The sequence below is a fragment of the Hypanus sabinus genome, chromosome 4 (genome assembly GCF_030144855.1).
Source record: "Hypanus sabinus isolate sHypSab1 chromosome 4, sHypSab1.hap1, whole genome shotgun sequence".
NCBI classification, from domain to species: domain Eukaryota; kingdom Metazoa; phylum Chordata; class Chondrichthyes; order Myliobatiformes; family Dasyatidae; genus Hypanus; species Hypanus sabinus.
Window position 1 is genome coordinate 73,773,515 of NC_082709.1, and position 15,887 is coordinate 73,789,401.

Here is a 15,887-nt window from a genome sequence, read left to right on the forward strand (position 1 = left end):
ACTGTCACCAAACCATTACCCAACTATCTCTGGATACATTAGGACAGGTAAACAAAAAATTTCATCAGAGATTTGAGACGAATCTTCAAGGAAAGGAAGAGGAAGGAGGTGTTAGGATAAAATAATATGGTAGTATTTTATGCTGTCAATGATGCCATGAAATAAAGGAGGAACATAATGCGAGACAGGAGGACCAAGTGAAGGTAGGGAGCGGTGGTGGTGTTGTAGAGCTGAAGGACAATCACAGTATGAAGGGTGAGACACAGAATTCCATTTATATAGCTTTTCACCATGTCCCAAGATATCAAGAGTACTTTTCAACAATGAGACCACTCAAAATGGAGGAGGAGGATTTGGGATTGATTAGGAACCTAGAGTTCATTTGTCAGAGAAATACAAAAAGCCCAGTATAAAAAGGTAGAAGAAAAATGGCCACCTTCCAAATCACACACCTGTCCCACAAAGGTAGGTCCTATGGTTTCTGCATTGGCCTTCTCCACTACCTCAAATCTCATAGAAGCAAAGTGGAAGAAAATCTGCAAAGGTCTGCTCAAATCACAGGCATCAAACGTGAGATAGTGTTGAGAGGGCGAGGGAACTAGATTAAATTACACCCAAAGTGCCATTGCAGTTCATTGACGATGAAGGACAGAGAAGATGTGGAGTGAGTATGAATATGGGTAGCAGAGTTTGAATGAGCTTGTATACACATACACACACAAAATTACAAAATCAACACAACTGAAGGATAATACATGGTCAGAATTTAATAAATACAGTTATAAATCTCAGTTTCAACACAACACAATGGAACTGTATCCAAAGGGTTTACAAGTCTATAGGATTCCACAGTTGTGGCATCAGAAGGAATATACCACAGCAACACTGTTGCTTCAGGTGTTGCAAAAAAAAAGGAAGATTCCTTCGTTGACTGCATTAACCTACACATACTGTTTTGTAAGGGCAGGAGAAACCCTTATAACGTTCTTCTTATTGCTGTTGGGTGAATTAGAGAGGCAGGAGTTCTCTACCACACATTTACCCAGAAGTCAGTAACCACACCAGATTCAGCTTTTTGAACAACAAGAGCCAAGCTGAATGTCTAGTTCATACTTACTTCTGCTATCTCCACATCTTGAAATTCTCAAAGCAGGGAAAGGATAACACTATCATGGTGGTTACAGCTTCTCCAGGTTCCCAGAAGAGGCCAGTATTTGGCCTATTTCAGCCACACAGAGCCAGCAGAGGGAACACAGGATATTACTTCTTCATGCCTGTCAGCTCCCCAAGAATCACAACAGCTTTTTGTGGAGGATCTCCCAAACCATTTTCATCCTGAAGTAGGGAATATCATGCTGGAAGAAGCAGGAAAAAAAACTCCAAAGTAAACAATTTAACAATTTGAAATCACAAGCATGATCTGCAGATGTTGGAGATCCAAAGGAACGCATAAATTGCTGGAGGAATTCAGCAGGCCAGGCAACATCTATGGAAAAGATTAAATAGTCAACTATTGAAGGGTCTCAGCCTAAAATCTCCCTTCCATTGACGCTGCCTGGCCTGCTGAGTTCCTCCAGCAATTTGTGTGTGTTGCTAACAATTAGAGATAATATCCAATAATGAATAAGCTTCAGTGGGCTTACTTAACAGATTTTGAAAAATACTAATACCTAAAAATCATTATGAACTCACTAAACATTAAAGCTCTGCGGTTAATTTATTTCAGAATCTCAACCTTCTTCCTGTGAAGAGTGAGCAGCCATTCTCTTTGTACCTCCCTCCTCCATTGGCACTTACCAACCTGGCACATTCTAATAACTGGCCTCTCAGAGGCAGGTGCAGAACACACACAGTGCCAGTGGTTAACGCAAAGTGCTGATTAACCAAGCATTTACTGTCCCCAGCTACTCTACATTTCAATGCTACGCGCTGATGGATCCAAATCTATTACAACTGTACCTATACAGTGACAACCCGTACCTAGCAGTACTATCGAATGACAGAGCTATACCCACCATGAATGCCAAGTCTTTTTTCCCCTGCAGGAACAATGCAAGGATAAATCCAGAATAGCAAGACTGAATAATTCTCACAACTTACTGTAGGTTAAAAAAGGAATGCAACACACATACTTTAAACTAATTGAGGTATTCCAAATGAGATTCACAAAGGTATTTCTCAGGGTAAGACGATTGTCCTATCATGAATATCTGAAGCATTTGATTTGGAGTTCAGAAACAAGAGCAGTCAATATTTGAAAAGAAGGAGTGATAGGACAGATTCTTCAGTCATTTTCAAAGATGGCTAGCTATATAACTGAAGGTAAAAAATTTAGGGACTTGGAAAAAGAGCTAAGGAATAGGACTGCTGCTCAAAGGAGCCTATTTATCCTAATGCACTTAATAGCCTATTTTTGTCAAGTCAGGCTACACTGCAGGTACAAACCTTAGATGAAAATCTCCTTTATTCTGGTTTCCTTAACAGAGTCAGAGAGCACAGAAACAGGCCCTTCTGCCCATCTAGTCCATGCAAAGCCTTTAAACCGCTTACTCCCATCGACCTGGCCTCCATATCTCTACTATCTATGTACCTATCCGAACTTCCCTTAAATGTTGAAATCGAACTTGCATGCACCACTTGTGCTAGCAGCTCATCCCAAACTCTCACGACCCTGAGTGAAAAAGTTTCCCCTTAAACTTCTCACCTTTCACCCTGAACACAAGACCTCTGGTTGTTGTCCCACCCAACTTCAGTGGAAAAACTCTGCTTGCATTTACCCTATCCATACCCCTCATAATTTTGTACACCTTTATCGAATCTTCTCTCAATCTTCTGAGTTCTGAAGAATACAGTCCTAACCTATTCAACATTTCCTTATAACTTAGGTCCTCCAGACCCAGCAACATCCTTGCAAAATTTTCTCTGCATACTTTCAACCTTGTTTACATCTTTCCTGTAGGTAGGTGACCAAAACTGCACACGATACTCCCAAATTTGGTCTCACCAACATCTTCTACAACTTCAATATAACATGCCATCTCCTGTACTCAGTACATTGATTTATGAAGGCCAATGTGCCGAAAGCTTTCTTTACAACTCTATCCACCACTTTCTACAAATTATGGACCTGCATTCCCAGATCCCTTTGTTCTACCACACTCCTCAGTGCCGTATCCTTCACTTTGTTGGTCCTACTGAAATGCAAAACCTCGCATTTGTCAGCATTAAACTCCATCTGCCATTTTCCCCGCCAATGCAGATCCCTCTGCAAGTCATGATAGCCTTCTTCACTGTCCACTACACCCCCAATCTTGGTGTCATCCACAAATTTGCTGATCCAGTTTACCACATTATTATTTAGATCATTGATAGAGATGACAAACAAAAAAGCATTGATCTCTGCAGCACACCACTAGTCATGGGCCTCTAGTCAGAGAGACAACCATCTACTACCATTCTCTGGTTTCTCCCACAAAGTCACTAATCCAATTGACTACCTCATCCAGAATGCTGAGCAACTGAACCTTCTTGAGTAGCTTCCCATGTGGGACCTTGTCAAATGCCTTACTAAAGTCCATGTAGACAACATCCGCTGCCTTGCCTTCATCCACTTTCTTTGCAACTTCCTCAAAAAACACTAAGATTGGCTAGACATAACGTACCATGCACAAAGCCATGCTGACTATCCTTAATCAGTCCACGTCTATCCAAATACTTATATATCCGGTCCTGTAGCATATCTTCCAGTAATTTTCCCACAACTGATTTCAGACTCACTAGCTTATAATTTCCTGGTTTATGTTTAGAGCTTTATTTAAACAGCAGAACTACACTGGCTATCCTTCAATGCTCTCCTGATGCTAAGGATGATTTAAATATCACTGCTTGGGCCCCCGCACTTGCCTCATGTAGGGCCCGAAGGAACACCTCATCAGGCCCGGGGATTTATCCACCCTGATCGGCCTCAGGGTAGTAAACACTTCCCCCTATGTAATTTGTGCATGGTCCATGAAGTTGATACCGCTGTGCCTCACTTCTGAAGTCTGTGTGCCTGTCTCCTGAGTAACTACAGATGCAAAGAATTCCCCCATCTGTTTTGGCTCCACACATGCATTACCATTCTGGTCTTCCAGAATATTCCAGAATATTGTTCCTTGCAATACTTTTGCTCTTGACACATCTGTAGAATCCCTTAGGATTCTCCTTCACCTTATCTGCTGGAACACCTTCATGCAGTCTTTTAGCCTTCCCGATTTCTTTCTCAAGTGTTCTCTTGCAGTTCTTTTATTTCATAAGCACCTCATTTGTTCCCACTTGCCTATACCTGCTATGCACTTCCTTTTTTCTCTTAACCAGGGCCTCAAAACCATGGCTCCCTAAACTTGTTATCTTTACCTTTTATTCTGACAGGCATATACAAGCTTTGTACTCTCAAAATTTTGTTATTGAAGGCCTCTCACTTACCAAGTATACCTCTGCCAGAAAACAGACTGTCCCAAATCTACACTTGCCAGATCACTTCTGATATCATCAAAATTGGCCTTTCTCCAATTTAGAATCTCAATCCGTGGTCTAGATCCGTCTTTTTCCATATTTACGTTGAAACTAATGGCATTGTGGTCACTGGATGCAAAATGTTCCCCCACACAAACTTCTGTCACCTGCCCTCTCATTTCCTAATATAAATCCAATATTGCATACTATCTATTTGGGATTTCTACATACTGATGAAGGAACGTTTCTTGAACACATTTGACAAACTCAAGTCCTTTTATAGTATGGGATTCCCAGTCAATCTGTGGAAAGTTAAAATCACCTACTAAAACAACCTTATGTTTCTTGCAATAGTCTGCAATCCCTTTATAGATTTGTGCCTTTAAATCCCGTGGACTGTTGGGTGGCCTGTAATACAGCCCCATTAATGTGGTCATACCTTTCTTATTACTCGGTTCCACCTAGTACACCTCACTGGTCGAGATCTCCAGTCTGTCCTGATGGAGCACTGTCATGACATTTTCCCTGATCAGTAACACCACCTCTCCTCCTTTAATCCTTCTTGCACTGTAACATCTAAAACAATGGAACCCTAGAATATCAAGCTGTCAGTCCTGTCTCACCTGCAACCAAGTCTCACTAATGGCTGCAACATCATTATTCCAAGTGTTGATCCTTGCCCTGAGCTCTTCTGCCTTTCCTAATATACTTCTTGCATATACACAGTTCAGGACACTAGTCGTTCCATGCTCAACCTTTTGAATTGAATTGAATGATCTTTATTGTCATTATACATAGGTACAATGAAACTCTGTTTGGCTTTCTCTCAGGCAATCAAACAAAGTGGTAGATAAGAACAAGATAGTAATAGAAAAATGGTATTAAATAGATAAGTAGCATAAAATAAGTTACAGCAGCACCAGAATGTCACAGTAATGCACAAAGTGCTGTTAGTGCAAGTATTTGAGTCCTTGTGTGTGCTCACAGTTTCAGTCGTTGTTCTGTGGGAGTGGTGTGATGAATGCCACAGCTCTGGGGTAGAAGCTGTTCCTCAGTCTATTTGTTCTGGTTTTTAATGTCCTGAACCTTTTGCTGGACGGAAGCAAGTCAAACAGGAAGTGGCCGGGGTGTGTGGATTCCTGACTTTGTCTGAGGTCTTACCAACATCTGTCTCCACCACTGTTCTGGCACTCTGGTTCTCATTCCCCTGTAACTCTAGTTTAAACCCACCATGCAGCATGAACTCACTAGGATATTAGTCCCCCTTCGGTCCAGGTGCAAACCGTCCCTCCTGTACAGGTCTCACCTTCCCTGGAAAAGAGCCCAATGATCCAAAAATTTTATTAATTTTTGACATTTTTCAAAGAATATAACCTAGTACTTACTGGAGTCAAAGGGACTTTATCACTCTCATTGAGTAAGACCACAGTAGAGCTGGTGTAGTAAATAGAAGAGTCATTTCCTTGGAATAATGTGGATTAGTTACTAGAGGTTGTTATTGTGAATAGAAGGGGACCTATCATGTTCTGTCATTATCTGACTTGAATATACTAATTCCCAAGTCAGAACTACTCTCTGATCCCCAACATCTGAGCCTTAATAAGCAGAAAATGTGATGTTTTAAAAGAATAATTTCTTACCTGGGTAAAGGTAATCTGTTCATCTCTGGCAATGTAATCAGCATATTTACAGACGAATACCCCACAGTCACTTCCATTCAGCTGCTGTGGAACCTCCTGTTCGATAAGAAGGACATGTTAGTAAAGAAGGAAGCCAAAACTGAACTGCATCCATTAAATGGTCAGAAAGGGCATCTCATTTTTTTTGGTAAGCTTAGTCTGTTCATTTTGCATTTTATGGAAACTCAATTTTTCCTCACCCATCATCTATCTTACTTCAGAGGAATTAACATTTCACAAGTAATTAAACAAAATTGATTACCTTTAGTTGTTTTATGTAAATCAAAATATCAAAACACACAGTAAAATGAGTGTGGGCAGCCTGTAATTGTCACCATGCTTCCAGCAGCAACATAGCATGCCCACAACTCACTAACCCTAACCCCTATGTCTTTGGAATGTGTGAGGAAACACACGCAGTCACAGGGAGGACAGACAAACTCCTTATAGACGGCGGCAAAATTGAACCCTGATCTTACAGCTGTCACTATCAGTAATTGTGTTAATTGCTATGTTTCTGTACCACTCAATTTGCAACTGTTTTGTTTGCTGCTCAATTCAAAGTAAATTTTATTATCAAAGTACATTTATGTCACCGTATACAACCCTGAGATTCGGTTGCCTCCAACTGTATAACCTTCTAAAATAGCTGTGCTGCTTTAATTCTGGTTTTCTAATCACTGTCATTGTTAAGTGACATGGTTACGGAAGATGCCTCAGAGCCCCAGAGAACAAAGTCCAACCCTGACCTTGGGTGCTGTCTTTGTGAAGTTAACCTTATGACCACATAGGTTTCCAACAGATGGTCTGCCGCCTTCCCACATGCAAAAGACATGCAAGCTGCCAGTTAACTGGCTGTTGTAAATTGATCCTATTATAAGAAGCTGGCAAGAGGAAGGGTGGGGTGGAGTTGATGGAGATTCCACACAATGGAAGTACCTGTTTCCATCCTTGTATGACCTTATGAATTTATGCAGCTCAGCTAAAATCTTCTAAGGCTCTGAGCCCCAGAATTATTTTTCCAAACTTCCCCATCTTTGTTCCTTCTATTAAAATGCTCATTATAACTTTTTAGTCAATCTGTCTTAACAATTCTGATATAGTTGTATCAAATTAAGTATGTCCAAAGAATGTTTTCCTAAGTTCCAGGTTTAGTGCCCACACTTGTTGAGATCAGCTCACAACACAGACCAGGCAATCAAGTATTGGTCTGAAGCATCCAAAGTCAAATTTTTACTTTCCCAAAAGTGACCACATCTTCTGTCAATCTAGTATGAAATCCATAACAGTAAACGTTGCTGGTAATTGGACCAAAGTCCAACCCTGACCTTGCGTGCTGTCTTTGTGAAGTTCACCTTAGGACCACATAGGTTTCCAACAGATGGTCTGCCACCTTCCCACATACCAAAGACGTGCAAGCTGACAGTTAACTGGCTGTTGTAAATTGATCCTATTATAAGAAGCTGGCAAGAGGAAGGGTGGGGTGGAGTTGATGGAGATTCCAGAGGAGACACAATGGGAGGAAGTACCTGTTTCCATCCTTGTATGACCTTATGAGTTTATGCAGCGGAGCTAAAAACTTCCAAGGCTCTAAGCCCTGGAAATATTTTACAATTCTGATATAGTTGTATCAAATTAAGTACATCCAAAGAATGTGTTCCTAAATTCCAGGTTTAGTGCCCACACTTGTTGAGATCAGCCCACATCACAGACCAGGCAATCTAGTATTGGTCTGAATCCAAAGACTAATTTTTACTTTCCCAAAAGTGACCGCATCTTCTGTCAGTCTAGTATGAAATCCGTAGCAGTAAAGTTACTGGTAATTACATGAGATCTCATGCTGCGGAGGACCCACTCAGAGGAATCCAACTGATGGCCTTTTTTGTTCCTGCTTTCTTCCTGCAAGTATTGTCTAAAATCAAATAAGTGAAAAACAGTGAAGGTATTTATTACTTTATAACACTGCACAACCAGAAGAGGACACAAGAACATCACTGTATGGTTTTTAATAATTGTGCTGTAATAAAATAGCTAGAGCAATCACAAGTGAAGAAGCAGCAGCCTCCAAGTCTACCCCAGTTCCAAGAAGATGCATTTCCTTTTTCTTTTACTGATTTCACCCAACGTCTGTTCTACCAGTCATCTTCTCATTCTTAATTTTGTTGATTTGAGTGAAATGTAACAACAGTGCAGGGCACGGAAGACCCAGATTCAAAATCTAGTCTATGCAGAATCAACTTGAGGTACAATTAATCATGGGTCAGAGTTCTAATTCCTAGTTTCCAACTGACAGTTTTTATTATCCTAATCAAAATATGGTGGAAGGACATGCTGTGATGAAGATTTTGTAACAGCCACATGACATATAATGGATGAGTGACTGGGCAATACTTGGGCAACAGAGTTGAAGCTATGCTCTTTGGTAGGAGGAATCAAAAGGCAGATTATTATCTAAAAGGAAAGAGACTGCAAATGAATGAAGAATCTAGGTATCCTTGTGCATGAATCACAAAAGGTTAACAGGCAGGTGCAGCAAGGTATGAAGAAAGCAAACCACATATTGGCCTTTATTGCAAAGGTGTTGTAGCTTAGAAATAGGTAAGGTTTTTTTTAAAAAAATGTGAGGCCACACCTGTATTGTTTGTGCAGTTTTGCTCTCCTTCTTCAAGAATGGATTTAATTAGCTTTGGAGGTAGTCCAAAAGAATTCAGCCTTCTCATCCCTGGGATAAGAGGATAGTTTTATGATGAGAAATTAAACAGGTTATGTCCATATTCACAGGAATTTAAAATAATCAGGAGTCACCTTATTCAGATATACAAAATTGTATGGGGGCAATGAGAGGATAGAAGTTGAGACACAGGAGACCACAGGTATTAGAACCTGGACAACACATAAATTGCTGTAAGAACCAAGTATCAGGAAGCATCTATGGAGGAAAATACAGAGCTGATGTATTGGGTTCAGACTCAATTCAAAACTTTGACCATTTCCCTCTGCAGATGCTGCTTAACCCACTGAGAGCCACAAGCATTCTGTTTGTTAGTTAGGCAAAGAGGCAAAGTCAGCTTGTGTTCCTTAAGACAAAATATTGCCTGACAAATGTGCTGGAATTCTTAGAGAAAGTAACATGCAGTATTGACAAAGGAAAGGATGTTGATTACTTGAATATTTAGAAGGCCTTTGACAAGGTGCCACACATTAGGCTGCTGAACAAGACAAGAACCTATGCTATTACAGGAAAGATACCAGCATAGATAGAAGATTTTCTGGCAGTAGGCAAAGGGGGGGAAATAAGGAGGGCTTTTGTTCTGTTGGCTGCAGTGACTAGTGGTATTCAGCAAGGTCAGTGTTGGGTCTGCTACCTTTCACATTATATGTTAATGATCTGGATGACAGAAGTGTTGGCTTTGCGGCCAAGTTTGTGGATGATATTAAGACGGGTGGAGAGGCAGGTAGTGTCAAGAAAGCAGAAAGTTTGCAGAGGACTTGGACAGATTAGGAGAATGAGAAAATAAGTGGCAGATTGAACACAGTGTAAGAAAGTGTATGGTCATGCACTTTGGTAGAAGGAATAAAGGTGTAGACTATTTTCTAAACAGGGAGTGAATTCAGAAGTTAGAAGTGCAAAAGGACTTAGCAGTTCTCATGCAAAATTCCCTAAAAGTTAATTTTCAGGTTGAGTTAGTAGTAAGGAAGGCAAATGCAATGTTAGCATTCATTTTAAGAGGAGTAGAATATAAAAGCAAGATGTATTGCTGAAGCTTTATAAGGCATAGGTCAGACCATGCTTGGAATACTGTGAACCGTTTTGGTCCCCACGTGTAAGGAAGAATGTGCTGGTATTTGAGAGGGTACAGAAGAGGCTTACCAAAGCTATTCTGGGAATAGAAGGTTTAACATATGAGGTACGTTTGACGGTTCTGGTCATGTACTTGTTGAAGTTTAGAAGAATGAGGAAAGATTTCATTGACGTCTACTGAACATTGAAAGGCCTAGACAGAGTGGATGTGGAGAGGATGTTTCCATTAGAATCACAGAAATGTATAGCACAGAAACAGGCCCTTCGGCCATCTAGCCCATGCCAAACCATTAAACTGCCTCCTCCCATCAATCTGCACTAGAACCACAGTCGTCCATACCCCTGCCATTCATGTACCTATCCAAACTTCTCCTAATGTTGAAATTGAGCTTACATGCACCACTTGCGCTGGCAGCTCGTTCCACACTCTCTGAGTGAAGAAGTTTCCCCTCATATTCCCCTTAAACGTTTCACCTTTCACTCTTAACCCATGACCCTAGCTGCAATCCCACCCAACGTCAGTGGAAAATGTCTGCTTGCATTTATCCTATCTATACCCCTCTATTTTGAATACCTCTATCAAATCTCCCCTGAATCTTCTATATTCCAGGGAATAAAGTCCTAACCTATTCACCTTTCCTTAAAACTCAGCCCCCCCAGTCCTGGCAGAAATGAAAGAATGTAAGACCAGAGAATACTGCCTCAGGAAAGAAGGAAGTTCATTTAGAATAGAGATGAGGAGGAATTACTTCAGTCAAGAGGATGGTGAATCTGGCCAAGTCACTGGGTGTATTTAAGGTGGAAGCTGATTGGTTCTTGATTAGTAATGGAGTTATAGGTTACAGGAAGTCAGGAGAATGGAGCTGGGAGGGAAAACAAATCAGCTAGGATTGAATGGCAGAGCACACTCGATTAGCTGATTTGCCTAATTCTGCTCCTATGTCTACTTTTACAAAGCAGGATAAAGTTTCAAAACTGGTTATTTAAGACTGACATGTATGGGCATTTCTTCTTAAAGAGTGTAGTGAATCTCTGGAATTCCCTACTTCAGAGAGTTGCAGAAGCCAGAAGTATTTAAAATGGAAGTAGAAAAACTTTTGAAAAACTGGGGGATTAATGGCCATGGTGATCAGGCTCAGAGGGAAGAATTGAGGTTGGGGTGAATCATCCGTGATCATATTGAAGAGACGGCAGGTGGGTGGCCTACCACTCCGATTGTGTTCATTCTCTTGTCTAGGCCCCATTTCTTGCAGCCACAATGTGTGGGCACAGGCTCTGACACTATTTAGTTGAAGGCAACAGCAATAAATGCAATTGGTTCGATGTTCTCCCCAGTTTAAAAATACCCAACTTTTGTACAGCCCCTACACTGTATATGTAGATTTCTGATGAAGAGTCTTGGCCCAAAATATTGATTGTTTATCCCCCTCCATGGGTGTTGCCTGTCTTGCTGAATTCCTCCAACATTTTGTGTGTGTTGCTCAAGATTTCTGGCATCTGCACAATCTTTTGGGTTTAGGACTAGATTGTAGATGTCGAAGATAGCTCTAAGGAGATTTTAGAGATATGGAAGGGTGTGACTCTGAAACAAGAATAGTTCCTTAATAAAAGCAAGAAAATAGTTCGCTGGAAATTTGAAATAGAAACAGAAAGTGCTGGGAATATTTGTTACTTTCCATGGTCACTGTTTAGGCAATGATCTGTTTCTAGTCAAGATGGCACCAAGCCCCAGTCTCCACCGAGACAGTGGCTCAGACTTGTTTTTAAGTTTGTAGTAATTGTTTTGGGAGCAGAAAGGGGAGTTAGGAGTCAGGTTAGGGTTTAGAAACGGGGATGAAAGGGAGTTAGAGATCAGGTTAGGCTTTACAGACAGGGATCTGAAGGAGTTAGAGGTCAGGCCTCTGTTAGGCAATCCAAGACCAGTGATATGGATGGGTGATGAGGAACATCTGGAGTCCAGGCCCCAGCTCTGCATTTGAAGTCCAGCCATGCAGACAAAGGACATCCAGAGTCTGGGCCTCTGCTCTTTGCTCGAAGGCCAGCATTGTGGATGGGTTATAAAAGACATCCATGAATGTTAGGCAGTCCCAGGTTGATGGGTTCCAGGATTGGATGTACGTCAAGCATGAGGCACAAGAACCAGTCAGTCGGCGAGCCTGGAGTTGTCTGAAGTTTGAGGTCCCATTATCAGTTAGTTTGTGTGTTGATAGCTAGACCAAAGCATGAAAGACAATCAGATGTCTGGAAGTCAAAGCCTAAAGCCTGAGGCCTGGAGGCCGGAGGCCTGTCTTAGAGAATTGTCACTGTATGTGGGTGGGTAGAAGGGAGGGTGGGTGGAAATGAGGAAAGGACTTGTGTTGCTGTTGTTGTTTTGTTGCTTGTGTGTTCTGTATTTTTGCTCTGTTCTGCGTTGTTCTGCCAAGCATTGTAGGCATGCTATGTTGGCGCTGGAACATGTGTCCTCAGCACAGCCCTAGGCGTGTTGGTAACTCAGACAACGCATTTCATTGGATGTTTCCATGTAGATGTGATAAAAAATCTGAATATGAATGAACAAGTGAGTTGGAGACTGGCAGGATGAATTTGCCAACTGCCGTGGGGCTGCTGCAGGCACCTTCTGTTGTGGCTGCATTTCTCAGTTGCAAACAGTTCACAAGGACAGAACCCTCTTGCAACCTCACGAGTACCTGTATCTGTAACAGATGCTGCTGGGTAATCACCAGGAATCAGAACTCTGGCTTATCAGCCTGTAGCTCAGAGTGCACCGAGACTTATCATACCTCAGGTTAACTCTGCACAGGCTGGATACTGAATCAGGGTTTTCCCTGCTCTGTGCTGTTAGTTACATTCCACTTAAACCAACTGAGTTGACACTGTTGCTATCACTACATGAAATAGCCTTTGGGATAATACATATAGAAAGAGAGGACCAAGATTCATTTAATGACCAAATAATGATCTTGTACTGGGAGCAAGGCTTTGTGGACAAACTGAACAGCCCATCCATTTATTATCATGTGAATGCACCTCAGTTTTGGTATTGCTCTGTACTTATCAAGATCTATAAGCCCCTTATTAAAAGCTTGCTTTCATTACTAGGGGCATAGAATATAAGGGTCAGGAATCACATTGCAACTGTGTAGTACTTTGGTTAGGCCACATAGTTCTGGTTGCCCCAATATAAAGAGAATGTGGAGGCTTTGGAAATACAGAAGAGGTTTACAAGATGATGCCTGGATCAGAGAGTATTAGCTATAAGGAGAGGTTGGACAAAGTTGGATTGTATTCCCTGGATCATTGGCGGCTAAGAGATGATCTTACAGAAGTTAATAAAATTATGTGAGGTGCATATCCAGTAGACAGTCAGAATCCTCCTCTCCCAGGATAGAAATATCTGCTGTTAAAGAGCATAGATTTAATGTGAGAGGGAGAAAGTTTAAAGCTCATTTTCCACCACAATAGGGTGCTGCCTGCTTGGAACTCACTGCCAGGGATGGTTAACGGAAGTAGATTTAATAGTGGTGTTCAAGAGATTTTTTAGGTAGGTACTTGGATATGCAGGGAAGGAGGGATAGGGACCATGTGCAAGCTGGAGAGATTAGTTTAATCCAGCATCATGAACAGGCAAAGATATCATGGGCTAAAGGGTCATGGCTGGTGTGAAGCCAGTCTGTGGAGGGGTGGTGAAAAACTGTGAGGGGTGTGATGCCAAGTAACTGTAGCCTCAATGTGCACAGGGCAAGGGGAGGTGGAAGCTGGCCCAGAAGGATTCAGATGGAGAGATTCAGGTGACGGGATGGGTTGGGGGGGGGGGGGGTGGAGAGTGTTGTAATAATCACACTTAGAGGTGGCTAAGGTGAGGGTTTCTGCAGTGAAGCAGCCAAGTCAGAAAAAGGTTCACCAATATTTGAAGTGCAAGAGGAAGGGTCACTCAATTACAGTCTGTACTGGAATGTTCTATGTTCTATCTTCTACCGGGATCCCTTTTCTCAGAATCTAAACTATTTCAGTAGCACACACAAAATCCTGGTGGAACACAGCAGGCCAGGCAGCATCTATAGGGAGAAGCGCTGTCGACGTTTCGGGCCGAGACCCTTCGTCAGGACACTTCTCCCTATAGATGTTACCTGGCCTGCTGTGTTCCACCAGCATTTTGTGTGTGTTGTTTGAATTTCCAGCATCTGTAGATTTCCTCGTATTTGCTATTTCAGTAGCATTCATTTATTCTCAAACATCATTTGCATATTTTTATTTACAGCATAACTTCCTAGATGTATTTAAACATGCTCTCCAGTACCTGAAATCTGATTTGACTGAAGGAAATAGAACAAAGCATTAATGGGGATACTTACAGCAATGTCCAGCACACATTGTCATTCCACTGACCCATGGAATCAAGGTGAAGGATTATCTTTTTCCTTAAATCTGCAACCTGTTCAATAAACATTTCTGATTTTAACTTTATATTGTATTTCATATTACCAACTCAGTGCTCCAGCTTTCAGTCACCAAGATCAGAAACACATCCTGCCTCAATTACCTGGCCAATTTTTCTGACCTTAAATGAAGGTGTAGAGTGGCAAAATGAATTTTGATGCTAAAAATACCTACAGCTTCCTGTTCCTATCCATATATTTTCCTGCAAGCATAATTTACATTGTTGCCCATGTATTGAAAAAATGATCTGAACAAAATCTTGCACATTTAAAAATGTACCCTTGTTCCACGGCGTAGTTCAGTCACTAAAACAATATCCACGTGCAATACAAGAAGAAATAATCTGTTCGGTGAGATATTTTTATCATCTTACTGTTGTGCTCCAAGGCAAATGTCACATTATTATGTGAAAAGAATTTGCTTGATCTAAGTGGCAGACCACAATGCACATTTTAGCTTTACAAATCAGAGTTAAAAGGGAGAGCCATTTCCCTCTTCTTTTCCCACCATCCAAAGAAACAGTAATTCTTATGCTCTTCTTGCAATTCAGTGTACTGCACATAGTGCTCACAAAATGGTCTCATCTACGCTGATCTCTTTGCTGAACATCCCAATTCAGTCTGCAAGGGTGACCCTGAGTTTTCTGTGGCCTGTCACTTTAATACCCTAGTCTGACACTTTTTAAGACATTTGGACAGATACATGGAAAGGTTTAGAAAGTTATTGGACAAATGCTGGCAGATGGACTCACTTGGATGGGACATCTTAGTCAACACAGACCAGATGGGCTGAGGGCCTGATTTACTGCTGTATAACCCTATGAATCCATCAGCTCCTTTAGCAACATGTTCCAGATAGTTACCATCCCTTGTGTGAAAAAAGATCCTTTTAATTTCTCCACTCTCCTCTTAAACCTGTGGCTTCTAGTTTTAGGTTCCCTGTCCTGGGAGTATCTACTCTATCTATCATGCCCCTTATTTATAATCATTTGTAAGGTTACCCCCCCAATCTCCTAATATTTCAGAGATTCTCATGCAGATGAGCCTGCACTGAAACATTACTGAAGGAAATGCTTGCTTACCGTCAAACACCAATGTGCTCCTAAATGTACTGGTACCAGTATAAGATCCTTTTCAAATAAGTCCACTCCTTTTGTCCATTGCTTTACAGTCTGGTAGCCTCCAGTGTGCAGTTTCAGATAGAAAAACGTATTAAACGCATAAACTCCAGGAAAATAAGCTTCTTTACTTCTTTCCATAATTAAACACATGTAGAAGTTAATCACCTGTAAAACATCAGCAGAAGATGGTTCATAATCTCATCCAATGCTCAGGAACAGAAAAGTGATGGATATAGGGCAGTCCATCACGGGCAAAACCCTTTTTACAGGCAAGACCGTATTTAAGAGGAACATTGCCACAAGGAAGCAACATTTATCATCAAGGATCTCCAACATCCAGACATGCTCTCTTTTT

The 15,887-nt window shown here is 41.3% G+C and overlaps 1 protein-coding gene across 1 annotated transcript in view; it reads right to left on the reverse strand.

Annotated features, from left to right (window-relative positions):
• Positions 1-747: 747 nt before the first annotated feature.
• Positions 748-15,887, reverse strand: part of LOC132392881 (sentrin-specific protease 2-like) — a 75,032-nt gene continuing 59,892 nt past the window's right edge. Inside the window, exons 13-17 of the mRNA XM_059967398.1 lie at positions 15,494-15,697; positions 14,328-14,407; positions 8,001-8,085; positions 6,135-6,230; positions 748-1,355 (exon numbers count right to left, since the gene is read on the reverse strand). Coding sequence (XP_059823381.1) covers positions 1,293-1,355; positions 6,135-6,230; positions 8,001-8,085; positions 14,328-14,407; positions 15,494-15,697 — 528 coding nt within the window. The 3' untranslated portion in view covers positions 748-1,292. The remainder of the gene's footprint in view (positions 1,356-6,134; positions 6,231-8,000; positions 8,086-14,327; positions 14,408-15,493; positions 15,698-15,887) is intronic.